At 48.1% G+C, this 25,901-nt stretch overlaps 1 protein-coding gene across 23 annotated transcripts in view; it reads right to left on the bottom strand.

Annotated features, from left to right (window-relative positions):
* Positions 1-25,901, bottom strand: part of trol (terribly reduced optic lobes) — a 64,815-nt gene that overhangs the window by 21,406 nt on the left and 17,508 nt on the right. For 5 of the 23 annotated variants that reach the window (XM_089865831.1, XM_089865842.1, XM_089865844.1 and 2 more), the window contains exons 2-51: positions 23,884-24,253; positions 16,068-16,233; positions 15,838-15,998; positions 15,602-15,730; positions 15,303-15,461; positions 15,113-15,241; positions 14,927-15,049; positions 14,063-14,179; positions 13,738-13,854; positions 12,847-12,966; positions 12,068-12,175; positions 11,885-11,998; positions 11,317-11,433; positions 10,973-11,095; positions 10,756-10,905; positions 10,454-10,687; positions 10,267-10,377; positions 9,717-9,827; positions 9,533-9,646; positions 9,336-9,446; positions 9,148-9,267; positions 8,826-9,065; positions 8,557-8,670; positions 8,357-8,473; positions 8,170-8,292; positions 7,946-8,056; positions 7,632-7,886; positions 7,451-7,567; positions 7,207-7,335; positions 6,632-6,985; positions 6,406-6,519; positions 6,173-6,286; positions 5,975-6,094; positions 5,800-5,907; positions 5,623-5,742; positions 5,435-5,554; positions 5,187-5,294; positions 5,006-5,116; positions 4,826-4,933; positions 4,152-4,277; positions 3,839-3,958; positions 3,535-3,654; positions 3,168-3,416; positions 2,713-2,832; positions 2,157-2,267; positions 1,978-2,094; positions 1,798-1,905; positions 972-1,082; positions 832-891; positions 542-769 (exon numbers count right to left, since the gene is read on the bottom strand). In XM_089865831.1, the coding sequence (XP_089721957.1) occupies positions 542-769; positions 832-891; positions 972-1,082; positions 1,798-1,905; positions 1,978-2,094; positions 2,157-2,267; positions 2,713-2,832; positions 3,168-3,416; positions 3,535-3,654; positions 3,839-3,958; positions 4,152-4,277; positions 4,826-4,933; positions 5,006-5,116; positions 5,187-5,294; positions 5,435-5,554; positions 5,623-5,742; positions 5,800-5,907; positions 5,975-6,094; positions 6,173-6,286; positions 6,406-6,519; positions 6,632-6,985; positions 7,207-7,335; positions 7,451-7,567; positions 7,632-7,886; positions 7,946-8,056; positions 8,170-8,292; positions 8,357-8,473; positions 8,557-8,670; positions 8,826-9,065; positions 9,148-9,267; positions 9,336-9,446; positions 9,533-9,646; positions 9,717-9,827; positions 10,267-10,377; positions 10,454-10,687; positions 10,756-10,905; positions 10,973-11,095; positions 11,317-11,433; positions 11,885-11,998; positions 12,068-12,175; positions 12,847-12,966; positions 13,738-13,854; positions 14,063-14,179; positions 14,927-15,049; positions 15,113-15,241; positions 15,303-15,461; positions 15,602-15,730; positions 15,838-15,998; positions 16,068-16,233; positions 23,884-24,253 (7,057 nt within the window). Of the gene's footprint in view, positions 1-541; positions 770-831; positions 892-971; positions 1,083-1,797; positions 1,906-1,977; positions 2,095-2,156; positions 2,268-2,712; positions 2,833-3,167; positions 3,417-3,534; positions 3,655-3,838; positions 3,959-4,151; positions 4,278-4,620; positions 4,732-4,825; positions 4,934-5,005; positions 5,117-5,186; positions 5,295-5,434; positions 5,555-5,622; positions 5,743-5,799; positions 5,908-5,974; positions 6,095-6,172; positions 6,287-6,405; positions 6,520-6,631; positions 6,986-7,206; positions 7,336-7,450; positions 7,568-7,631; positions 7,887-7,945; positions 8,057-8,169; positions 8,293-8,356; positions 8,474-8,556; positions 8,671-8,825; positions 9,066-9,147; positions 9,268-9,335; positions 9,447-9,532; positions 9,647-9,716; positions 9,828-10,266; positions 10,378-10,453; positions 10,688-10,755; positions 10,906-10,972; positions 11,096-11,316; positions 11,434-11,884; positions 11,999-12,067; positions 12,176-12,846; positions 12,967-13,737; positions 13,855-14,062; positions 14,180-14,926; positions 15,050-15,112; positions 15,242-15,302; positions 15,462-15,601; positions 15,731-15,837; positions 15,999-16,067; positions 16,234-19,581; positions 19,801-23,883; positions 24,254-25,901 lie in introns of those variants that run through there. The other 18 variants (XM_089865839.1, XM_089865834.1, XM_089865832.1 and 15 more) reach the window with 18 other exon arrangements.

Below are 25,901 nucleotides of genomic sequence, written 5' to 3'. Positions count from 1 at the left end.
TACAAACTAATTTCGCCGAAACTTAAAAAATAAACGCGCAAAAATAAAAAGAACTCGAGGGGTGGGGGGTCAAGGAGGAGGGCGCGAGGGGTCAAATTAATTATCACCAAATGACTCGAGATACCTCCTTGAAAGGCAAAAAGAATGTCGGCGGAAAAAGGGGACGGGGAGGCCTACCTTTGTTATCATTTTGAGGATGAGTCGGTCCTTCGTCGGCTTTAAACGACACAAGACAATTAACCTCTTAAATCAAAGGGTCACGGGTTCAATTTTCTAATTCTCGGACCCCCCTTGGCCTATATAGATCTATGGGGATTGATTATAATATTTAAGGCGTTTTGGCACGAGCGACAAAATTGGTTATTGAAGCGGTCAGCTAAATTGGTTTTATGTCCGAAGGGGGGAAGAACAGTGGTCGGGGGGGCGTCGTTAAAGTTTGTAATTATTTCGTTTAAAATGGGCTACTATCGGAATAACTTTGATTATTTTTTATAGTTGAGTCCCCAAAGTTTGCGCAAGTCGCAGTATTCGGCATATTTACATGGCTGAACTGTGAGGGAGGCCACCTTGGTGGATCCGAGGGCGCCTTTGGGCGCGCCCACCGCCGTGCAGATATAAGTGCCCGCGTGCTCCGGTTGGATGGAAGGCATCGTCAGGCGACCCCGCACGTCCCTCGAAGACGGCGGCATCGAACGGTTATCGGCTCGCGACCACGCCACCGGCGACCTACGAGGGCCTTCGTCTCGGCAGCGGAATACGACCTCCCGACCTTGAACGAAGAAAGACCACGATGGAGCCCTTTCTAAAGGCTTTCAGGGGGGGGGGACTCACCTTGTCTTATAGTTTGACGTTCGGGATAGACTCGTACATTATACCCGCCATCCTGTGGATCTAGACAGAGAAACGAGAAAGACTTTTAGTTCCTGGACTCGCGGGAGTGTCTGGGTGGCTCTTCGAGCGCAGGCCTATACCGCAATCGGCTTCGTCCGAGTAGTCGGTGCAGTCGTATTTTCCATTACATCGTTGATATCGCTCGATGCATTGACCGTTGGCGCAGTGATACTGGTTCGATAAACATTGCCCTAACGGAACGAAACACGTCCGAGTCAAAACCATTACAACCTACGAACTAAATAAGAAACCGCGACAACGCGAATAGAATCTTTGTAAAACCAAACATAATCTGAGGTAGAAAATAAAAGGAGGTTTAAGGATCGAGACGGTGTCGTAGTTGTCTTACAGCAATCAATTTCGTCAGAGTGGTCGTGGCAATTAAGGTTCTGGTCGCAGCGCAAGAGGCGGTCGATGCAGAGACCCGTCGAACAGCGGAACTGAGACGGACGACAAAGACGACTCTCTCCACGCCACGGCGCAAAGAATAACCAAAAACGCAACCAGAGTTCAAGATAACGAGACACACCCGAGCGCCCTAACCTTATTTAATAGGCCTTTCGTCTCCCCTCCCCACCCCCAACCCGGGGCTTCTAAATACCGAGAGAGAGTTGCCTGTACCACAATTCTGCTCGTCCCCGAAATCGACGCAGTCGTAAAGACCGTCGCACACGAGCGAGTCGTCGATGCACGTCCCGTCTCCGCACTGAAACATTCCTTCGTCGCAAGGATTATCTAACATATCATCATTACCCCAACAACAACAACAAGAAGAGGAAGAAGAATAGTAATTTAGGGTTTTTACCGAACGATCCAAGGTTTGCGCAAAGAACGAAACAATCAATGGCGTTAGACCAAGATTGGGGGAGCTTACTTTAGTTCAACGGAGGCTTAATCGTTACTTACCGCAGTCTATTTCGTCGGATCTATCTCGACAATCGGGTCTGCCGTCGCAGCGCGAGGTCACGGCGATGCATTCTCCACTGGCGCATTGGTACTGGTTCGGTTGGCATCCTGCGAACCGGGGGGGGACCAGGGTCACGGTCAAGGATTATCATTGGATGGATGGATCGAAAGCGGACTTACCACAGTTGAATTCGTCGGAGCGATCGGCGCAATCGTATTGCCGATTGCAGTGTTTGTAGGATTCGATGCAGGAACCGTCGTTGCATTGGAATTCGCTGGATGAACAAGTTGGTCGCGCTGCGAACGAGAAGCGCCCCTATTAATCACCAATCCAACTAAGACGGAGGGGAAGAACTTACAGCAGCCTCTTTCGTCGGATCCGTCGGAACAATCGTACTTGCGATTGCAGCGGGCGTTGCTGGCCACGCACTCGAGATTATCACATTGGAATTGGTCGGGACTGCAAGTGGCTGCCACAAAATATACAAAGTTACCATTAGTAAAGCGTTTTCGCATGGAGGCTGTCGAGAAGGCATTTTTCCCGAAAACGGGGCTGTTCGTCTTGAAATCGTTGAAAGCCGCAAAATGCCTGGCAAAGTGAATTTTCAAAGAATGGAACTTTCCAAAAGTCACGAAGACCAAATTGAAAAAGTGATTTAAAAGGCAAAGTGTCACACGCCAAGCAGCTGCTATTCAACTTATTACAAAATTTGCTAGTGGCATCGGTGCGCCTTAAAAAGGCCGCCAATCGTAAGAAAGCGACATTTCAATAGAGACTACGACGACTTTTTAGCGTTTATTTTACGCGATGTTTAGTGGCGAATATTAATTAGTCTAAGTATCTAAAAAACCGCGTTAGATTTTCGGTTAATTAGCGTTGGGGCGCGAGCGCGTTGTTTAATGATTTAGAAATACCATTTTTCTGGCAGTTTAATTCGTCGGATCTGTCGGGGCAATCGGCTCGACCATCGCAGAGTCGGCGCGAGTCTACGCACTGACCTCCGCCCCGGCATCGGAACTCGTATCTCGAACACGCTGCCGACATCAAACCCCCAAGGACACGCAAAACGGGAGTTCAAAAAAAAAGGGAAAAACAAAAAGACAAAATGAAATTTATACGTGTAGAGTGGTAGGCCAAGGGGGGGGGGGTGCAAAAAGTGACAGACATGCTGAAATTTGAAATGATTAGGAGCCGAAAGCCGCCGCTATATTTTTCCGAGTATTTCGTGGAAGCCAACCTTTGCCTAAAGTTTCTAAAGAAGAAATTTGGTAGAGCTTTGAAAGAAAAGCCCGAAAAGGCCTCGGAAATGAAGAGGCGCGATTGGCCAAAGAGTAGTTGGCGCGGCTAGTAACTTAGGGAGAGGCCATACCGGTACTTGAACAATTGACTTCGTCGGAATAATCGGCGCAATCGTAGCGCGAATCGCAACGACGCCCAGCGTCGAGGCAGGTGCCGTCTCGGCATCGGAACTGGTCGGCTCGGCAAGAAGTGACGTTGTCGGGTCGCGTTCGGCAATCTCTCTCGTCCGAGTAATCTCGGCAGTCGTACCTTTGGTCGCATCTTCGGCGCGCGTCGACGCAGCTACCGTCGGCGCACCGGAACTCGTCCAACCTACAGGCTGCGTCCCACGGAACCCCATTATTATTCAATGGTCGGCAGTTGAGCTAAGCGTTCGGTACTCGGCGCCGCTAAACGTAGTTTTAGACTAAGCTAAAGCGGACTTATTTTACTCGTACCGATTGAATAGCGACAATTGATTTCGTCTTCGGCGCCCCGACAATCGCTTCTCCGGTCGCAACGCCGTCTCTCGTCGATGCACGAACCATCTCGACATCGGAATTGGCCCCACCCGCAAACTAAACAACGGCATTAAGTTCGGAAGGTCAAGACTTCCAAGGCAATACCAAATTCCCAGATGGACAAGCTCGATGAGCGCCTAGCCCATCGAGCTTGCGCATCGTCTTGCTCACGCGTTTTTAGGCTATTTGGTGCCGTCGCGTTTTATATTTAAGCGTGGCTTCTTATCATTATTATTCGTACCAGAAGGTCGTCGGCAATCGGTTTCGTCGGAGTAGTCGCGGCAATCGAACCTGTTATCGCATCGACGCCTGGCATCGATGCACGAACCATCACGACATCGGAATTGATTGGCTCGGCACGCTAGAATGTGGTGGGGCGCACAATTTAACTCACTTGACAACATTATTCACCCGCAACCAAGCTCTCTTAGTTTTAGTTTGCCGATTTAGTCACGCGATTTAAGCGTTAATTAGGACTAGTTTTTATTAGAACTTTAGAAAGTGCTTCGAGAATGAGTGTGTGTGTGTGCGTCAAGATTGTGTCAGATCGTTACCTCGGGGAGGACGATCGGGGCAGTTCCTTTCGTCGGATCTGTCGAGACAATCGTATCTTCGGTTGCAGCGCAACCTATAATCGACGCAGCGACCGTCGTTACACCCAAACTGACCAGCGCCGCAAGCTGAATACGCAAACCAACCAAACAAACCACCCAACAAACAAACGCGACCCCCGACACTCGCATTAGACAAATACCAATAATTACGAGTAAGTCCAACTGACACGCGTTAAGCTCAACAATCGGGTACCATCGGGGAACCAAGTAGGACAAGGTGAAACTCGGAATATTTGGCAAAGTACAAGAGTAAAGACACCGTTTAAAACACCACCAACGAAGATACGAGAAAGTGGCCTGACTCAGAATGAGATAAATAAACCAAAGCCAATTGAAGTGGAACGACGACCACGGAGTTGAACGAAAAGGAAGAAGAAGAAGAAGAAGAAGAGGATAATGAATGTCTCACCGCAAGAGCGTTCGTCGCTCCGATCGTAGCAATCGTGAATACCGTTACATTTCAGATGGATGGGAATACAGCGACCGTCACCGCATCGAAACTGCTCTTTCAAGGGGCAACCTGACGTTTGTTAGTAATTAAGGCGCGCGTGTTAATTAAGACTAATTAAGCCAGCTTCGTTCGTTAGTTAGTCGAGGAAGGGAAGTATAAGTACCGCAATCTATTTCGTCGCTCAGGTCGTCGCAGTCGGCGCGACCGTCGCATTTCAAGCCGAGATCGACGCACCTGGTGACGTCGCAACGAAACTGAGTCGAGTTGCAACCTATTCGTTAAAAGGGCCACGGATTAATGGGCGAGCCAAGCTTAATTAACTGTGGTGGTGAAAGAGTTATACCGCATAAAGCTTCGTCGGATCTGTCGGGACAATCGGCTTTGCCGTCGCAGCGCAGCTTCCCGTCGATGCACCGCCTAGACCACGAACAACGGAATTGCCCCGCCAAACAAGCTACGCGTGAAAAGGGGAGCCGACGGCTAATTTACACTTTCCAATTATTTCTCAATTACGCTTCATTTACCGCAGCCCGCTTCGTCCGAATAATCGGCGCAATTAACGTAACCGTCGCATCTTCGGTAGGAGGGAATGCAATTGCCATTGTTGCACCGAAAAGTGGCCGGACCGCATCCTGTCAACGAGACGCCAACACTTTGTTCAATCGCTCGCGCTACTAGCTACATCCAAAGCGCTTTAAACTTAACTATAGTCGTAATATGACCTTCTAAAACGCTTTGAATGCTATAAGAGAGCAGCGTCTTTCGATCTCACTTTGGTCGCAACCGCTTTCGTCGGAGGCGTCTAAACAATCTATTTTCTTGTCGCAGACTCGATGGTATCCGATGCATTTTCCCGACGCGCATCGGTGCTCGTAAATGGGGTGGCAACCGCCTAGGCGAAACCAAAGCTAATTTGAAAAAGCCTGTCTTTACGACGCGAGGTCTCGGGTTGAGTCTTACGAGGGGTGGAATCGCAGTCGCGTTCGTCGGTGCCATCGAGGCAATCGGTTCGGCCGTCGCATCTGCGCCACTTTTCTAAGCAAGCGTTGTCGCAACGGAAATGATCGGGGGGACAAACTGCTAAGAGATAATGGCTACCTTATCATTAAAACTACTCGGACAGAGGGGGAAGCTTACGGCAATTAAATTCGTCGCCGGCGTCGCTACAATCGGCAATTCCGTCGCACCTTCGCTTCGAGTCGATACAGCGAGAATCTCGGCACCGAAATTCGGACGATCTACATTCTTTTAAGAATGACGCGCTTTAAAAAGAGTGCGACCTAAGCGGGGGGCGTACAGTAGGAGGACATACCGGTTCGAGTACAATTGTACTCGTCAGAACGGTCTAAGCAATCGGGGACGCCGTCGCATCGGCGCTTCTTGTTAACGCACTTACCGTCCCCGCACCGATGTTCCCGACTCGCGTTACAAACTAAATCATTCCAAATGTAATTTAGCCTTTCGCGTTAATTATAGGAGGATGGGCAATTAAAAATAAATAAGAATGAACCTCTGGGGCAATTTCGTTCGTCGGTGCCGTCCAAGCAATTGTATTTGCCGTCGCATCGTTCCTTCAAGGAGACGCAAGCGCCGTCGTCGCAAGTAAATTGCTCAGAATGACAGGCTGAAATAACGCCGAAGTTAGAAGGCGTGGCCAATATTAATTCGCGATTGGGGCCGCCAGCTTTGTTAATAGGTTTAATTTGGGAGTTGTTTATAAGCGTCGCGTTAGCCAAGGCGTACCTGAGGGGCATTCTAATTCGTCCTTGTTATCCCTACAATGCCTGACACCGTCGCACCTGTGGATTTTGGGAATGCAGCGACTGGCGTCGCAAAGGAAATGATTGGGAGGACAATCTGAGAGAGGAGAGGCGTCAAATCAAAGCGCGTGTTAGTAAAGAGTGGACATGTTTCATTAAGGGAGGAGGGACGGAGACACGGAGAGGGAGGGGGAGGGGGGAGGACTTACCGCAAAGGGTTTCGTCAGAGCCATCGAAGCAGTCTTTTCGGCCGTCGCAATGTCGGCGTTCGTCGATACAACGACCGTCGCTAGAACAACGGAACTGTCCCCTAGAACAACCTACGCGCCATTCCGGTTTAAAGTTCAATTTTGAGCGAGGAATTAAGGAGTATTTTACGCGACGGGTAATAAAAGGGAGCGATTTTACAGCGAATAGTTTAGAAATGGTGTTTAATACGATACCGCAATTTCTTTCGTCGGAATAGTCGCGGCAATCGTATCGGCCGTCGCACCTGCGCCGAATGTCGACGCACTCGTTACCGAAGTCGCAGCGGAATTGAGTCGAGGAACTCCCGTTACACCCTACAAATCATTAAGAGCCAACATCGCCCGTACATTGCAACGTTTCGAGAGTCGAAAACATATCGGACACCGGGAAAATAAGCGACAAATACAACCGGGATTGGGACGGGGGGGAACGCCACACCACGAAGACGAAGTGGGAACCGCAACCCGAGTGTACTTTGACCGCCAACCACCGTCAGGGGTTTAGGCTAACACTGAATAGCTAGTTTAAAGGTTACCGTGATGCGGTCTTTGTCCGTAGCAGTCGTACTCGTCGGATCCGTCCAGACAGTCCTTTCTGCCGTCGCATACCCTGTACGTTTTGACGCAACGCCCCTCGCCGCACATGTGCTCGTCGAAGGCGCACGCTAAAAACATTCCCCGTCAGAAAAATCGAAGACGAGCCGAGCCCCTTTCGGCCGAAAGGTTCGTGGCCAGTTGGCCTCGTCCGAAAGAGGCTCGAGGCGACAGAGTGCTCAGTACCCCCGTAACAGTGAAACTCGTCGGATTTGTCGGCGCATTGAGGCACGCCGTCGCAATGGTATTTTAAGTCGACGCATTCCCCGCTTTTACAACGAAACTGCGACGTCGGATGACACACTACGCAAACGTTTCGTTTAAGCCTAACCCCCAAAAAAGAATTTGTCTGAAAAACAAAGTCAACCTGGAACTGGACAATTGTCTTCGTCGGAATTGTCGGGGCAATCGGGTCGACCGTTGCACCGCTGAGAGAGAGAAACGCAAGTGCCATCGCCGCACGGTACTTGGTCCGATCGACAAATATGCCAATTATTATCGTGGTTGCAATTGGATTCGTCGGCATTATCCCGGCAATCGGAAACGCCGTCGCAAACTTGCCGAGGAAAAACGCATTTCGAATCGGAATCGCAGTAAAACGGGGCGCTCATATTTCGACAACCTAACGTTCAATGGACGCTTCAAAAAATGGGCCTAAATTCAAGGTCATCGAGCAATTACCGCAAGATCGCTCGTCTTCCCCATGGGGTTGACAGTCGACAAGGCCGTCGCACACGCGATTTATAGAAAGGCAAGAGCCGTTAGCGCATCGGAATTGGGAAGCGTCGCAATCTACATATCAGCCACGCTATTAGTTAAAGCCTTTGGAACGGAACCAACAGAGACTGTCTCCGTTGGTTCGGCCCCACTCGATAGAGTTAGCGAGAAATTGAAAGCGCCAGTACCTGGTGGAACGGGACAGTTATCTTCGTCGGAACCATCGCGGCAATCGACTTTCCCGTCGCACCGTTCAGAGCGAGATACGCAAGCGCCGTCCCCGCAAGGCAATTGGTCGCTTCGACAAGCGTCTGCTGACGCCAACACCAAATTTAAATCGAAACCCTCCCGAAATAATTAATTAAGAATGTCTACCGCAATTAGCTTCGTCCGAATAATCTTGGCAATCGGGGATACTATCGCAAAGTTTGCGACGATGAATGCATTTCGAGTCAGAGGCGCAAACGAAGACTTCCGTGTAATTGCTACAGTCTTTCAAAGGACGACGCGGCGTTTTACAAAGACATATTGGAAATATTATCAAATGAAATTTGGTTTTGTTAGCGAAACGTTACCACACAGTTTCTCGTCTTCGGCGTAACGTTGGCAATGGACCAATCCGTCGCAGACCAGACTCTGGGGAATGCAAGTGCCATTAGAACAGGCGAACTCTCCTCTTCCGACGCAAGCTGCGACCGTTCTCAACCAAGCGTGCAATTTGGTCAGCCAATAGTAGTTGTTAATCATGCAAAATTAAAGTTAGTAAAAAAGGGAGGGATCGGACGAGTCTCATTTAAAGACGCTTGTCCAAACCCTCGAGAATAGAGCAACGAATAGTATTAACCTAGAATGGGGCAGTTAAGTTCGTCGGCCCCATTAGGGCAATGACGAAGGCCGTCGCAGCGCAGAGAGGCATCGACGCAGGCGCCGTCCCCGCAAGCCAACTGATCGCTTCGACAAGAGGACGAGCAGTTGGCCTCGTCGGAATAATCGGCGCAATCGGCCTGCCCATCGCAGACTTTCCACTTGGGAATGCATCTGCCGGTGCGCGTGCAATAGAAGGGTTCCGTAATGTTACCACAAACTAAAAACGGACGAAAGAAGCCCACCAATGAAATTGTCATCGCGACCTTGGAAGGGCTTTGTTCACGGTGACCAGGCCTTACCGGGTATGACGGGACAGTTGCCTTCGTCCGAGTGATCGGTACAGTCGACTCTCCGGTCGCAGCGTTTCGAGCGATGAACGCACTGGCCGTTCGCGCACCGGAACTCGTTGGGTGCGCAAGCTAAGCAACCACGAATCGACGTTATAGCGAAATAATCGAGACTAAGATAGTTTTAGGGATAATCGTACGACAAGAGAACTCGTCCGAGCGGTCCTGGCAATCCGGAAACCCGTCACACTTCTTGCTCTTGTCGACGCAAGCGCCATCGCCACAGACTAAGTCGCTGGCAGCGCACCTTTCTAACCTCACCCGCAATTACATATAATGAAGGACATCAACGAGGGGGGGACGGGGCGCAATTGCAAGTTTTAAGCAATGGTCTTACCGCGGCAATTGTAATGTTCGTCGGAATGATCGAAGCAATCGACTTGGCCATCGCAATATCGACGTCTATCGACGCATTGTCCGTTGTTGCAAGAGAATTGCGAGGAGTTGCACGCTTTAGTTAGAAGGGCCAACTAGGTTAGTAGCGAAGAGAGAAAGCCAAGCCTTCGCGTTCAATTACCAACCGCAGTTAATTTCGTCGCTAAAATCGAAGCATTCGGCCCGGCCGTTACAACGTCGCTGCTTGTCGATGCAGATTAGTTCGGTACAACGGAACTGGTACCAAGTACAAGTCCCTAAAACAACGAGACCCAACCCCCACCCCCCGTTCAATAGGGTACGAAAACAAATCGACGAAGAGAAAACGAAATGGGGGAAAGAACCGAGAAAACGATGGAATGTCCAGACGCCAGCTCACAACAAATGAAACGAACAACGAAGGACAACTTAAACCACCTTAATATAGACGTATCTCCACGGAATTTCGAACAGTTGACCACCAAAAGGTGGAATACACTTTGCCAAATATTCGGAAACAGTATACACGTAAACAAAAATGAACAACGAGTAACGAGTTGTTTCGCTTACGATACAGTTGGTCTTAAGTACTTATCAAGCAGCGCTGTCGCGCGTCACTTACTTGACGAGAACAATGACTTAAAGACTAGATAATTGAGTGACTCGATCTAAATAAGCGCGCGAAATTGAGCGGGAAAAAGAGCGTCAATGACTTACCACATCCCATTTCGTCGCTCCCGTCCTTGCAGTCCGGGTTGCGGTCGCATTTGCGGCTCCCGTTGATGCAAGTACCGTCTCCGCATCGGAATTCAGACGACAGGCACTCTCCTACCAGTTCAAAGGCCTTAATCAGTCAAGGCTTTGGTGGGGGGGGGGGAAGGGGAGATGGGGGAAGGCGACCGACCTGGACAGTTTTCTTCGTCAATTCCATCGGGGCAATCGCGAACTTGGTCGCATCGTTTCCTCTGGTCGACGCAAGTTCCGTCTCGGCAAATAACGTCAGTCGGACGGCACTCTCTCTTGGGGGGACATTCGGCCTCGTCTTCGCCATTCAAACAATCCCTTCGGCCATCGCATCGTCGCCGGCTGTCCACGCATTGACCGTTATTGCAAGTGAACTCTGACCTCTCGCATTTCCCTAAATTTCAACAAGCTGAGCTTCGTTCGTAACTAGCGAGAGTCGCGGTGGTGGCCATTGAATCTTACTGCAAATGATTTCGTCGTCTCCCGTTCGACAGTCGTACTTTCCGTCGCATTTGGCCGTTTGGTTGACGCAGGCGCCGTCCGAACAAATGAAGTCAGTGGCTTTGCAAGCCGGTCTGGGCGGGGGCGGCGGTGGAGGCGAGGGGGAGGTGGCTACATTGATTGGTTGACAATTAGACAAGTTCAGCCAAGAAAAGAATTATGGGAAGGCGGCACTCACGATCGCATCCGATTTCGTCGGAAGAATCGGGACAATCGGTTCTACGGTCGCATCGCTTCGTGGCCGAGATACAGAAACCGTCGCGGCACTGGAACTGAGTCGCTCCGCATCGACTCGGACCAGCTAAAAGATAAAGCCTCGTAAAGGTCTTCTCTACCCCATCCCTATGACCCCCCCCCCCCCCCCGCTAAGAAACTATAACCTCAACTCTACGGACTGCACTGGCTTAAATAATCCAAGTACTTGTCAAAGTACTTTAATTAAAAACGCGCGCGTCATTCGCTAAAGTACAAGAGCTAGAAGCGAATGACGCGCGCGCATTGTATTTGGTTTTTTGAACGTACGACATCCGGTTTCGTCTTCGGATCCGGGGCACTCCGGGACGCCGTTGCAGCGCTGGTCTATTTTCAAGCAAGTTCCGTCCGTGCAGCGGAATTGGTCGAAACGGCATCGGCTAGGACCTGAACATCGTCAACATTCCGCGCGAGCAAGAAGCCATCATCGACAGTTTAGAAAAATCAGAGTAAATAAGAATGGACACGCGTGCACAACCTCTTAAGACTACGGAATTAACTATAACACTCAAAGTTCTCTCTACACTAATTTGAACAGAGTTACCAATATATCAAGCGAAAATACTGAAAGGTTGAACAATTCGAACAAAATCGGGACAATTACAACTTCATGCCACAATTACAAACTCCAAGAATGACCAAACGCATCACGTTACTACCTAAATCTAATAACCGAGCAAATTCTAAAATCAAGTTCATTTCTAAATGGAGCGAGTTTCAGGCTCAAGTTTGACCTTAAAGAATGAGCCTAATCATTTGTTAGTCGATCTATTACGATAGCCTGTCGGGCCCTCATTGGTTACTCGTCGCTGCAAAAAGAGGGCGTTTGTTTACTCACGGCAATCGGCTTCGTCAGATCCGTCCAAGCAGTCCAGTCTTCGATTGCACTTGACGGCGTCGGGTAGGCAAGTACCGTCCGTGCATCGGAACTCGTTGTTGGCGCACATTCCCGCTACGGAAGACATCAGAGACTCGTTTGAGCAAATGACCATGGCTCTAATCGAGAAAATAATGGACTCACGGCAATTTTTCTCGTCGGATCCGTCTTGGCAATCGCTGTACCCGTCGCATTTTTTGCGGGAGGAAATGCAGTAAGTGTTATTGCACTGGAATTGGTCGGAACGGCAAGCTATTCCAAAAGAACGACACCAACTTTAGAGAAATCGACAATGGGACGGAGGGGTCAAGGGCAGGCGGCGGCGGCGGCCGGAGAATCTAGCGAAAGTCAAATAGAGAGCCAGCCCCTCTGCCCATATTGGCGCGCCCAGCCGGACGAGATACGCTGGTCACTTCCATGGAACCCCCTACCCCCCCCCCCACCAACGGATTTCGTCCGGCGCTAAAATTCCCGTTAATTGGCTGGAAAACGAAGACTCGAGTTAAGCCGACCATAGAAAACTAACGCTACCCCTGAAAGAATGTAATCCTGGGTTGTTGGCGTTAGCGTTCCGTGGTCTTAGTCACAGTAGACTGTTAAAGTAGTTGGCGTAATGGGGCGGGCTGAGCCAAGATTAGTATTAGCCAATATTAAATGAACAAAGATACTCTTTATTCCAAGAACGTTTTTATACCTTGGAAGATTTCATGCGTTCCTATGGGGGAAAAAGGTCAAAGACCACAATTAAGACACAATCGTATGGGGACACACGACACAAGAGAGAGGGAGGAACTCAAACTTTTAGGCTTTCCAATACAATCTTTAACAAACGGACACGTTCCCTAGACTATCTCCTTCGACGCGCGGGGGGTGGAGGGACATTCCTCCGGGTTTCGATAATAAATGGGAGATGAAATACTCACGACAAACTCTCTCGTCGGAACCGTCCCGGCAGTCGACGATGCTGTTGCATCTGTTCTGGGAGGGAATACAGGTTCCGTCGCTGCACCGGAACTGACTAGACGTACATTGAGTCGGAGTCGCTAACCGACAAAGACAACGATCAACGTTAAAACCAGAGCCATTCCCAAAAAATAAAGCCACCGGTCAAAGGTGAATGAATAGCCAAAGTCAACAATCGTCGTTAGTCTCGCTTTTCTCACCTTTGACCTCGTAAACTATGTTATAAGAAGCCGGGAGAATCGGGAACGCAAAACCATAATAGGATCTGGGCGGGGGTCAAGGATAGAACCCATTGGGATCGTGGGGGGAGGAGACGCCACCAAGGAATAAGGAACTAAAGTACTCGTAGGTGCCAAGTACTGGTATGGGAGGAGACTTACGACAACCGCGCTCGTCGGAGTCGTCGTCGGGACATTCAACGATACCGTTGCATCGCAGATACCTATCGACACACAGACCGAAATCGCATTGCCACTGAGTGACGGGACATGCTGAAGGTTACGTTAGGTTAGGTTAATGGATAAAATGTTACGGAAAAACAGAGAGAGTATTAGAGACAGACAGACAGAGAGAGAGAAAGACTGAAAGTATCGGTACGTCAGGCGCATGCTCGGAAGGGAGATCGGGTTAAGAGGATTTCGCTATTGAACGTCAACGGCGACGGCTAAAGGAGGCGCTTTCGAGGATCGTCGCCGTACCCGTTTTAAGAAATCTCTTAACGCGCCCTAACATATATATCTGGGTGGGTGGGTGGAACGTGCTCGGATTGGTTTGGATTCATGCTCATTCAAATTGTACGAAATATTCAAATATTTTCCAAGTGTTTGAAGTAGTTTGTGTTTTAAACGTACGACAATTCATTTCGTCAGATCCGTCGGGACAGTCGACTTCGCCGTCGCATCTCATGATGACGTCGACGCAAGTTCCGTTCTCGCAGCGAAATTGACCCAGAGCGCACAGCGAGTCCGCTGCCGGGGGGGGAGGGGCCAACCACAACACAATTAAAAACAACCCTTTCTTCCACTTTATTCAACGCGACACGCCCCCTGACAAATTAGGCTAAGTTCTATTTGAAAGTTCGGCGGCCAATGAAATGAGGTGTTGGAAGGATAGGGTGGTGGTGGTGGGGTCAGGGTCGAGGGTGGCTGCTTAGGGTGGCTTATTCGATGGACTTACGACAATCGTTTTCGTCAGAGCGATCGGGGCAATCGTAATTGCCGTCGCAACGGCGAGCGGCGTCGATGCAAGACTTGTCGTGGCACTGAAACCCGTCGGCCGAGCAACTCATGTTCTCTGCAGACCCATACCACCGACACCGGTTAAAAAAACGAGTTCAAAAAGCAACCGAAAGCCCCTCGTTAACCCCAAATTAAAAAACGAAGCCAAAAATATATTAAAGAGAATAGGCCAAACTCGTCTATCGGTGTCAGCCAGAAAAAGCGCCGAAATGAAGCTAAATATTATTATTTTATTGCACCCAATGGAATTGCCGCCGCGAATGAAGAAAGCCGAGAAAGAGCGTGTTTGTGGCAAAGAGAGAGAGAAATAAATGAATGGAAAAATGTTGTTGGTTTACCGGCGGGCGATGGGGGGCAAGGATAGCCTTGACCTTTGGCCGTTAAGCACGTTTTATAGCCTGTCAACACACAAATGGACAATCATGGAGACCCCACGTACACACCGCGCGCCACCAATCACTTGGATCCAAAAAACAAAGCCAACAAGCTCCTGACAAACAACCCATTCGCCTCCTCGCTCTAAGTAAATCCCCGTAAGCCTTTTCCCACTTAAATACCTTTCCTTACCATTGGATATTATTGAGGGTATTGAAGGGAAGGAAAGATGAACGATGATTGGACGCGATCCCTGGCTAATTACTAGGACCATTAAGGAAGGCTAACTCTCCGGGTGGCCCGTGTCCGATAGCCAAAAAGGGGCGCCCGCTTTCAACGGGCCCGGGCCAACGGACATGGCGCCACCCGTTTCGCCCCGAGCGAAAAATGGAAAAGAAGAAGAAACTCGTCAGGGAGTGGTACTTACGGCAATAGGTTTCATCCTCGGCGTTGGGGCAATCGGGGACCAGATCGCATTGCCGGAAAGATTGGATGCAGTCTCCGTTGGAGCAACGGAACTCGGTGGCGCTGTCGCATTCCGCCGGTCGACCTAAGAAACGGAGCCTCGTTACAATCGCCCGTTAAGCTTCAAAGAATACCGATTGTCTCGCACTGGTGTTGGTATCGCAGTTGGCTTCGTCCGTCCTGTCGATGCAATCGATGGCGTTGTTGCATCGGGAACTCTCCGGGATGCATCTCCTGCCGTCGCAGAGAAATTCGCCCGGACGACAAGTATGCGCTCCTAAAGACGACTTCCTTATTATCCCCGAAGTGGCAAACTTAATCTCCTTAGGCGAACTTACTGGGCGTTGGTGGCGTTACTGGTCTGGATTCGCCGGGACACCTGTCCTCGTCGGAACCGTCTCGGCAATCCCTGGTTCGATCGCAGCGTCTCCTGACGTCTACGCACTCTCCGGAAGCGCACTTGAACTCCGTGTAAGAACACTGTCTCTCGCTCGTATCTAAGGACCAGATATGTAAATATTAACGGCAGACACGTTAACGAAAACCAATCTCGATTGTTAAAATGTTAGTGGGCTGGGATATCAAAGTTCCTTATGGGAAGCTCGGATTTCCAAAAAGCGGTTAGTGTTGGCCAAACCTAAGCAGTTGTACTCGTCGGAGGCGTCCCGGCAGTCATTGCGGCCGTTGCAGCGGCTATCGCCCTGGACGCACTGTCCGTCTTGGCAAGGGAACTCCCAATCCCGACACGTGGCCTCGACTCGAGGAGCTGCAACAGCCACCCACACCAAGATCCGCGTTAAGGGTTAGTTTCGAGCAAGCGTCAAGTCAAGCGCCTAAAGCCTAACTAGTTCCGGCTGGTTCGTCGACGCTTACCTCCGTAACTCTTGACGTTGAACCTCTCGGGTCCGACCTTTAACCTTCCGACTTCTCCGTACTGAATGGCTCTCTCTAAGGGAGATTTGATTTCGCGCTCGTCGTGGTTCGTCGAAGCCACGTCGAAAGTGGCTAGAATGTCACCGTCCTGATTCGTCGGACTAAATAGAAACCTTTGTAATTGTACCAATAATGGTAATCGTAGCCGTCCAGCTCCTCTCGGTACTTACGCGAAGGAGAGAGGCGTGACTTCTTGGTTTCCGGGTACTCTGGAGAAAAGTCGCTCCAATTCTCTTCGTAGATCGTCCGACAGTCGACGGAAGGCGGGGCTGTTCCTGTCCGCCAACTCGGGCTCGAACGGTTTGTCCAGTAACGTCATCATCACCCGGAAATATACTGAAATCAAACGGACGATGAAATCATTATAAATAAAATGATTTCTAATCCATTGAAAACTTCGTATCGGGGTAAAAAAAACCAAGGTTTGTAATCTCAAAATTTCCAAACTGGTTTAGCCATGATGACGAACTAAAAATAGCGGTGATGTCAAGCCACCATTATAATCGCTACGGGGCCCCTTAATAAGTATAGCGTTTGAGCGTCTGGTAAGACAACTAAATAACGGGTTGCCATGGTCTATAGGGCGCACCCACCGAAGTAGGCATCGGGGCGTAATGACGGCGTGGCCCGCGGCAGCGGCGGCGACTACCAAACCCATGACGCCATCCCTCTCAGTACCCGAAGAAAAGAATTAAACAATAGCGAACTAGGTGGTCCGTCCGTTCAAGTAACGCTGTTTTGACAAATGATACGAAATTAAATATTACACCACGAGGGAGGAACGGCCACTTCGGACTTTCAACTTTAACTTAAACAAGATGTAAAAACCATGCAGAGCAATTTCTCTCGTTTCTAGGAAAAAATTTGGGGAGGTCAACCGAAATCGGTGCGGGTCAAGGCGCGGTAATAAACTAGTAGTAAATCTTTTTAAAGGCAGAGAATGCTGAGAAGTCAGAAAAGAAATACAATCTTCCAGAGTTGTAACTAAAACAAAGCGAGCGAGGCGGCGTTCGATAAAAAATGTCATTAAGTCAATTTAGTAATTTCGTTTTAAGCCACCGAATGCGACAAAGAAAAAAAGGTTAAGTGTTTGTTGGCGTGCGCCGAGGGGGGAGGCGTGTTCCGCCTGGGGAGCGGGCTCATTATGGCCGACACGAATGTTAAACTAGAAGGGGGGTGGCCCCACACACGCCCATTCGCGACACTTATTAAAAATAGCCCCCACACAAATATTCAATTATACCCACCAAAAATAAATCCCATTTCAACACAGATTGCCAAGTAATAATCGACGTTTTCCGTTTCGATAGCGGAACTTATCGACAAAAGAGGAGAGAGGGGGGTCAAGGGTCAGAGGTCAGGGAGGGGGGTGGCACGAGTTAAGAAGAAAATTATATTCTCTTAAACCGATTTTATTTTAGAGCAAGAAATAATTTGGAGGGAGCCAGCTAGTCTGTTTCGGTGTCTGTCTATCCTAGGTGTCTGAATGGCGTGGCGTTGTGCCAGTTGCTGCATGCTTGATTGAGTCAACGTTCCCGAGGGGGGAGGGGGGGTTGGATAAAAGAATCCCTGGCATCTGATCGGAATTCAATTCCGAACAGTTCAAATTGTCATTCTATAGACAAAGGAAGGCAAAGAGAAATAGGGCTTTTAAGGGTTGAGGTGGTTGAATCTGGTGGGTGGGTGGGTACGGGTGGTAGAGCTGTTAGAAATCGGTGTCAATCGAGTGGCCACTTGAGCAGAAATGCCAAGCATTCCGCCAGAACACTCAAAATGAACGCCAATTGACCGAGAAATGGAAACTAACTACGCAAAGGACAACCAATGCGGCTACGCCCCATTATAATATACGTTTCAGAGGTTAGAGGTCGACTGATTCGGGTCAACCCCCCCCTCCCGCACCTACCCTGGTGTAAAATCGTCGGACGGATTTCGAGGGAGAAAGTTGGGCGTCACCTTTTTTTTTTTTTAGTTGGTCAAGGACACATATACGGAAAGAATTTAAAATAAATAGAAATTGGAAAAGAGTGGGATGAAGCCTTCGACACAAACAAAACAGAATATTACATTTTTCAATAGGCGGTAGTTTCTGATAACGTGGGCCGAACCTACGTCTAACGAACATTAACAAAAACGCAACTTCAACTCAGCTTTAATTTTAATTATAAATAAATGAATTAAATGGTATGGTATGGTATACCAAGGAATTATCGAATACCTACAACCAAAAGTGGATAACAAGTTTCTAGCAAATATATTTAACGGGGATGGGATGGGGGTCAGGGAGGTTGGGTTAGTGGCTTGACGCGAGTCATTGACTGCGTGCCACATATATAATTTTTTGGTATTTTTAAGTCATTCTTCGAGTTGGAATGAATAATTTTCTTTGATTCAAATGATTTGGCGCAAATCCAAGAGCCGCTGCGAAAAACGCGCTAGCACTTGTCAATTCCCCATACAGTGCACCCGAAAAAAACGCTGCCACCACTCCTGGTCGCCCACGAACCGAATACATTTCTCGAACCAAGCAAATCTTCAAGTATTCATGGTCCGACGCGTGCATGCCGCGGGGAAGCCATAAATATACGCTTTGCCAAAGTAAGATTATCCACACTCGCAATTACACCGTTCTTATCATTGACCTAGAAACGGGATCAGGGGCCAGGGGGGTCAGGGTTCAAAGGCACCGATCAAAGAGGGGGCAGGGATACTAGTCCTTATTTAATCTATTCTTCGTTTAAAGACGGCTGCAGCCTGGAATTAAGAGGCAGGACCAGGCTCTTTTTTTCCGCTAAAAATAGCGAACTTTCAATATTTTTGGGCAAATCTGATAGAGAACAGTGCAGCCGCCGCCTCACTAAATAGACTACTATTCAGTTCTTGTTGTACGTGATAAAATGAAGGCAGCAGCGCTTAAAGCTCTTCTTCCAATCATCGGGGATGTTCTATCTTAATTTAATTAAAAATTAACGCTAATTAAGTCACTCTCTTCGTAATTAATTTGGACCACGCGGAAATTGTTGTAAAATTTAATTTTTGTTAGTGATACGGCCGTGGTAAAGGAAGGTGCCTACGAGAAAGGGTTCTGCTGACCGCGTGCGTGGAGAGGTCAAAGGAGGGGGGGGGGCGTTCCTGTACGGGGGGTCATAGCGGGCCGGGACCAGCTTAAACGGAGCCATCGCTTAACCTCGAGTCACGCCCGAACCAAAAATCCCAAAAAGGACTTTACTTAATGAGTTGGGGGGCGGCGTGGTTCAGAAGCACCGCCGATAGAATTCCAAAATAGCAATTAGTCGTCAAAGTGCAGGAGGGCACGCCGACAAAGCGCTAGCTGCTACCAACACACGTACGCTGCTATATACAGTTTCTTACCATCCTAAACTCAGACTCGAATTCCGCGACGACTATTTTAATCGCTTTTAAAAGCAAGAACATAATTAGCGCGAAAACCCAAAAAAACTGACTGAGGTTGTCATTGACGTATCTAGCAAATGAAGAACTTAAGAACGGGAGAGTCATTTTTAGATTCAGTCGCAATCGGAAGCTGCTAATAATTGGCAGCTAATTATTACGTCATGTGATGGAATGGGCACTAATAATTGTTACCTACGGAAACCACGATTTGGGGGTGACGAGGGTCAAAGTGTAAAGATAGAAACATGATGATGTTATAGCGCGACTCACCGATAGTGGCGGCGGTTAAAGCGGCGTTAATTGCCACCATGCTGACGTCACCGCGCACTGCAAACTATATGGATGGCTAAAACGAGGCACGATCTTCGGCAAATGACGGCAACGCGAAAATTATATCCAAACGCGGCGGCAATTAACGAGACACGCGAGTCGCGACTAACACTCTAGAGTTGGCAAGACTACTTCTTCTTGGAGCGACCGTTCCTCGACCGCAAACTCCCGGAGACTTCCGCGAGAATGGCATTAAAGAGTACGTCCTGACTGCAGAGAATGGCAAAAACGGGGGAAATTACGCCGTGACGTCACCCCCCTCGACCCTTCCCCCCCCCCTTGCCGCCGCCTCCACGCACGCCCAACTCATTAAGGCAAAAAGCGAGGGGTCCGCGAACACCTACCACCACTGCCACCACCGCCACAAGACACGCACGCCACAAACCATTAACGCGGCCAGCAAATCCGATTCATAGATGCCAAGCCAAATTGACATTCATCATCCTTTGGCATTAAAACGCGATTCCCCCCCCCCCACTTACACACATCTCGGTAAATAAACGAAAGGGATTTGATTGGCTATCGTTATCAATTAGCATTTCCAATCTCCGCCGTCTCTGTCTAGCTACTAGGTACAATCCGAATAATAATAATACCCCTTCATCGATGACTAGAGACTAAGTTGGCCTATTATACAGGGTGGAACGGAACGCCCCTGACTTCCATTTAAACGTACAGAGAGTCGGGTGTTGGTCTGATCCGTTCCACCCTGTACATCTCTTCGGATTGCGACTCCCTCGTTCTCGTCACAGACGATACCGTGTGTCTGTTTGTTTGTTGATCAATTTGGCGTAAGGCTCGAAAAAAGGCGAAAACGAAGCCAACGGGAATTAGCATTAATTAAAAAATGAGAATGAGAAAGAACCAGTTTTCATCGCCGCCATTATAAAGGAAATAATTAGTAATTAAAAAGGGCCTAACCATATTCGTTCTACCTCTAATTGAGGATTCAAGGGAAAGATAACCAATGGTACAATTAAAATTGCGGTCCGCGCTGTGGTTCAATCGGCATAAAGAACTCTAATTCCCTGAGGGGGTGGTCCCCCTCCCCCTGGGTGGCGCGCTAATATCCCCTCGGGCTCCAGAGAGAGAGAGAGAAAGGCTTCTTCCCATCCTCGAAGATTAATTGAGAAATAATCGAGGGAAGATATTCCAAATTAATCGGCGTCGTCGAATTAACTACGCGACGCGCACACTGGATGGATGGATGGGGGATAAGGGAAAAAGGATATCCTGCCAAAATGGCTTCTTAATTAGAAATTAAACGGATAGGACGAGAGAGTCATCCCGCCCACCTTAACTATACTCTATCTCTAATCACGGGTTTCATTCTTTAAATCGAGTGGAATTAAACTCGTTGCTGCTAACTATATCCGATAGAAAATTAAAAGCAGTTAACTGCAATTAAAAGTTCCTCCCGCGAGTTCATTAAACTACCGCGCAAAATAAATTTCTAGCTCCTTAATTATGCTCATCATCGTAAAATTCTATTTTCATAATAATATTAAGCTTAAGGGACGAAGTCATATTTTTGTTCAGGGCCTATAGTGTCCAAGCGACAAGCCCCCTCCCTCCCCCCTACTTCGGCAATAGAGTAGTGGCACTCCATGTTAACTACCCATAGAGCTTAATACAGTCAAAGGCAAGTAGGTGCCATTACTCTATACTATAGGGTTCCTATGGAGAAATTTGGGGGTTCACACAATCGTCGAGCTCCGACTTCTCCGGGGGGGGGGGGTCAACCCATACCAATTTTTGCCAAATATAACAAAAGACAACCGAGAGACCTTTCCCCCATTTTTCAAATCCCCCCCCCCCGAGCAATCCAGGTTTGACGCGAAGGGGGTTGGTCCAACAGCCAGTAATCCGACGTGTCAACAACAATCAAAAGATAAGGGGCTATAGTTCGAGGAGAGTAAGAATCGAAGACGAGGGCGATATGATAATAGATGGAGAGGGTGTGGGGGAGGGCGGAAGCGCGTGCCACTGGCTTGGTGGCGTCGGACGTCTGACGTTTCACTCGGAGGGGAGACTAGACAGCGCAACCGTGACCCCCTTGAAGTGGAGTTCCCCTTCCTCCGGGCGGGCCACAGTCGGTCGCGCCAGGGAAAATCATTTTGGACATCTTTAATTGTCCTTATCCGTCCAATTTCCCTCGTAAACGGGAAATGTCTACATTTACGACAATAATAGTATCTCCTCGTATCACAACGAGATTTGGATTTCTACGGGACAAATTAAATTTGGACTGACGCCTCCATTTCCCCACTTCTTGTCTGTTCGGCTTCAACGTAATCAACGCGACCATCCGATTCTACCGCCCTCCAATTGAACCTAACCTAAGACACACCCACCGTAAACAAGTACAACGCAGTCTTAAACTGACCGAAGGGTATTTTGTCTAATAACTATTTTTAACAGTTCAAGCGCGTTTCGGAGTAAATATTTTTGCGTGAAATGAAAGATTGTCTTTTTAACGGTGTTACGTCACTATTTAAATTGATTGTATTGTATTGTATTGTTTGGGGGGGGGGCTTCTTTGGTGTGTGTGTGGGTGAGGATTGCCTAATGGTGACAGCGAAGAAGAGAGAGACCCACGCTAAGAAGAACGAGGCTAACGATGACAACACGGCCTGATATACCGAGGCATAAAGCACGCGTCCACTTTACAATAATTGCGTTAATAAAAATATGTCATTTCCAAAAATAATACGATAAAGTTGGCGCTACATTCTCTCTACTACCTACATACCCAAGTACTGGTTAAATGGTGCTCCCGCCGCCGTCTTCTCATTCTCAAGCCTATACTTAAGACGATACGTAACCGCGGCCTACGATCATTTTGCAACAAATTCCATCTTATCTGGTTTGAATCCTGATACAAACTTATTCCCTATCGCCGGAAGTTAGGCTTATCTCGAGATTTGTGGACGAGACAGTACAAATTTAATTTGTCTTTTGTAGCAGACGACGGACGAATTTCTTCCCGTTACTCCCCTGAGTCCCCTCCTCCACGAATCCCCGGATATCCCATCCAATGAGTAGCAAACGACTCGCTCTTCAAAAGCGCAAAGACAAATAAGCGGGGCCGGAAATAAGCGCGGGACATTGTCCAATAAAATTTTAAAATGTCCCATAATCTTTTTTTTTTAAATTTAAGGGGGTCACTGGACAGTTTGACCAATAAATTTTCCCAAGTTTTGATAGCTTGGCCATGAAGAAGCGAGTCCTACTTGAACCTCTGATATAAAATTTATTGAAGCATCTATTTATTTTCATTTGGAGGCGTAGATGAGGTTAACATTCTGGCGAATGAAGTTTAAATTAAGCGCGCTTTGTGCCAAATTAAACGCCTAAACACGCGGTGACGCCGTGCGATAAACTTTACTTTCTAAAACGCACTAGGCGAGTAATTAACGTTAATGACACTTAAGAGGATGACTGACCTATTTCAAATATTACGCCAAATTGGAGCGACCATACGTTTATCTTAATAAGTCTTCAACGGCCCTAATATACCTTCGCGCTGTAGACCGTCAAAGACACCTGTCCCTTTTGAATAGGAAATCATTATCAGGCTTTCGCAAACGGTCCAAGCGACGCTTTAAAAAGCCGCGAGCGATTGTTCCATCGTAAATCTCTTAAAGTCACCTCCTGGCCGCGTCAAAGGCTAGATCGAAAAGCTCCCGAGGGGTCTCCCATTTGCCCCGAAGATACAATCTCGCCTCGAGTAATTTCGCGCCTCAACGGATACTTGTTGATCTTATCGGTTCTAAGGGAATCCTTTTCGGGGCTCAATTTGTGGTAATACCTCAGGTGAGGGTGTGTTTGAAGGGTCTCGTCAGGAGGAGGGGGGAGGGGTCGACGTGTCACGAACACAATGGTCCTATTCAATAAATTGAACGGCAGCGACGCTTTTAAAATCGAGGGGAATTGAGGTCGTAAATATATTAAAGCTCCTCTAGAAGCTTGGTTCTTGTCATTTCATTTGTCCTTGAAGACGTATCTTCGTTTAGCCTCGTTAAGGAGCGCGCTACTTCTCCATGGGAGAGAGAGCTCGTGTTGACAACAAGGCGGAAATGGACATAAACCAAACTAAACTGGAAAGCAGCCTCGAGCGTAATCGCCTTAATTAAACTTCATTTCAATTTTAAAACGTTTCCCCGAGCTAAGGTGGTTTGACCTATGACCTAGTCGCAATTTAATACCAAAGGTGTAAAACGGAAAAAAATTAACACTGACCTATACTGCCGGTTCGAGGCGGCGTTGTCCCGACTTCGGGTATACTGTCCCGCTTGGTGTCCTCGTCGTAGGTAACTCGTGGTTTGCTGTGAGTGGGGGTCGAGATGACGGAATCTCCGCTGCCACTCCCTCCCCACGTGTCGCTCAAAAAGTCCTCGTCGTCCGTGAAAGCGGGCGATTTCTTGAGGGCGTGTCCAGCCGTCGTGGCCGGACCTTTGCGCCGGCTACGCGATTTCAAAGCGTGCTCTTTCTTCCTGGAGTGTGGCGGATGTGACGTCACCGCCGGGTGGTGACTCTTTTTAAGTATTTCTGGCTCCGACTCACTCAAAAGCTCGTTTAAGGAATCCTCGAACGTCAAGTCCGAGTCAGTCTGCAAAATAAATAACAACAAAGCTTGGTCAGTCACGCTGCCGATGCCGATGACAGTAGAACAGCTGACCTATTTTTAGCATAGGCCATAAAACGCGTCGCAATTTAAAAATTTAAGGGCTTGATCGTTTTCAATTAAAGTGTCTTGAAAATGTTCTCACGGCGAGTGGGGGAAAGGGGCAGGGGGGGGGGGGGTGGGTAGACGCGGGGGTTGATTCTTTTAAGGGTGTGGGATGCTAAAATGCGCTTTCGAGATGCGGAAGTGAAGAAAGAAGTCGAAATTATTATCCGCCATTAAATACTTGGCAAGAAACCACTTCTTCCGCCTTCATCCTCTGGCAGCAGCGCATAGGCGAGGAGATGCAAACGATCTCCATGCATGCTATACCAAGGATACGTAGAGCTAAATAGCCGCGTGCATGTACGTGTAGTCTAACCTCCGAGATTAACGTGGCCCGAGAATAACCCTTCCCCAAGTCTCTTTAAAATTCAACTTGCTTCTGCCTCTTTCCGCGCGAATGTGTAAACTCTTTCAGAAAAATGCTCTTAAACTCGATTTCAAAGTAAGATAGCGAGGACATCATTAAGTTCAACCAGAAATAATGTAACCCGTCGTAACCCTAAGTTTTGAGTATGGCTAGATGGGGGATAAATTGGACTATAACATACTCAAAGGAAATCCCCGTATCTCTAGTAGAACCAAAGTTATGAGCCTCCAAAGTTAATTTTCAAAAATCAAAAGTAACCTAATAACAATAAGTGAGACAAAAATAAGTTGACGACGATATTGAGGTAGCCTCAAGTTTAAAGTATCCTTGTATGGGGAGCAAAGAGAACTATAACATATCCAAAGGAGATCCCCGTATCTCTTGTAGAACAAGAGTTATGAGCCTCCAAAGTTTAGTGAAAAAATCATAAGTAACATAATAACAATAAGTGAGACGATACCATAAGTTGACGAACATTTTGCTTAATATCTCGGCCCCTGTTTGTCGTAGCCCTACGTTCTTAGTATGGTTGGATGAGGGACAAATTGGACTATAACATACTCAAAGGGCATCACCGCATCTCTAGTAGAAACAGAGTTACGAGCCTGCAAAGTTTAGTCTAATGCTATTCCTATGGGGGGTTTTTTGTTCACGTTTTGCTTAATTACTCGGCCCCTGTTTGTCGTAGCACTAATGTTTTAGTATGGTTAGATGGGGGACAAATTGGACTATAACTTACTCAAAGGAGATCCCCGTACCTCTAGTAGAACCAGAGTTACGAGCCTCCAAAGTTTAGTGTAATGGTTAGGTTCGTGGAAATGCTGCTAAATGCGTCAAGGTCATTTATTTTAATAAACATTTTAAGAAACCAAGTCCATCGAGTACAAAATGAAATGTTGGCCTTAATTGTCTCAAGATGTTCAACCCGAATAAATCATCTCTTTACGGAGATTGGAATCTCGGCGGACAGTAATTAACATATTGGAGGTCCATTCTTATCCATTAAATGAAGGGGTTAATTGGAGCCCGAGTGTTTTTCCCATGACACTAGAAAAGTCTTCTTTTTTCCACGATTCCAGGCCATTAATTTCTCGCCTACTTAATATTCGCTCCACGCCATTAACTGGAATGGCGTTTGACGCCGTCTTAAAAATGTCACGG

The sequence above is a fragment of the Phalangium opilio genome, unplaced genomic scaffold (genome assembly GCF_054372755.1).
Source record: "Phalangium opilio isolate 3A_F unplaced genomic scaffold, DU_Popi_V2 ptg000017l_1, whole genome shotgun sequence".
Taxonomy (NCBI): Eukaryota; Metazoa; Arthropoda; class Arachnida; order Opiliones; family Phalangiidae; genus Phalangium; species Phalangium opilio.
This window is presented reverse-complemented; position numbering and strand designations above follow the sequence as displayed.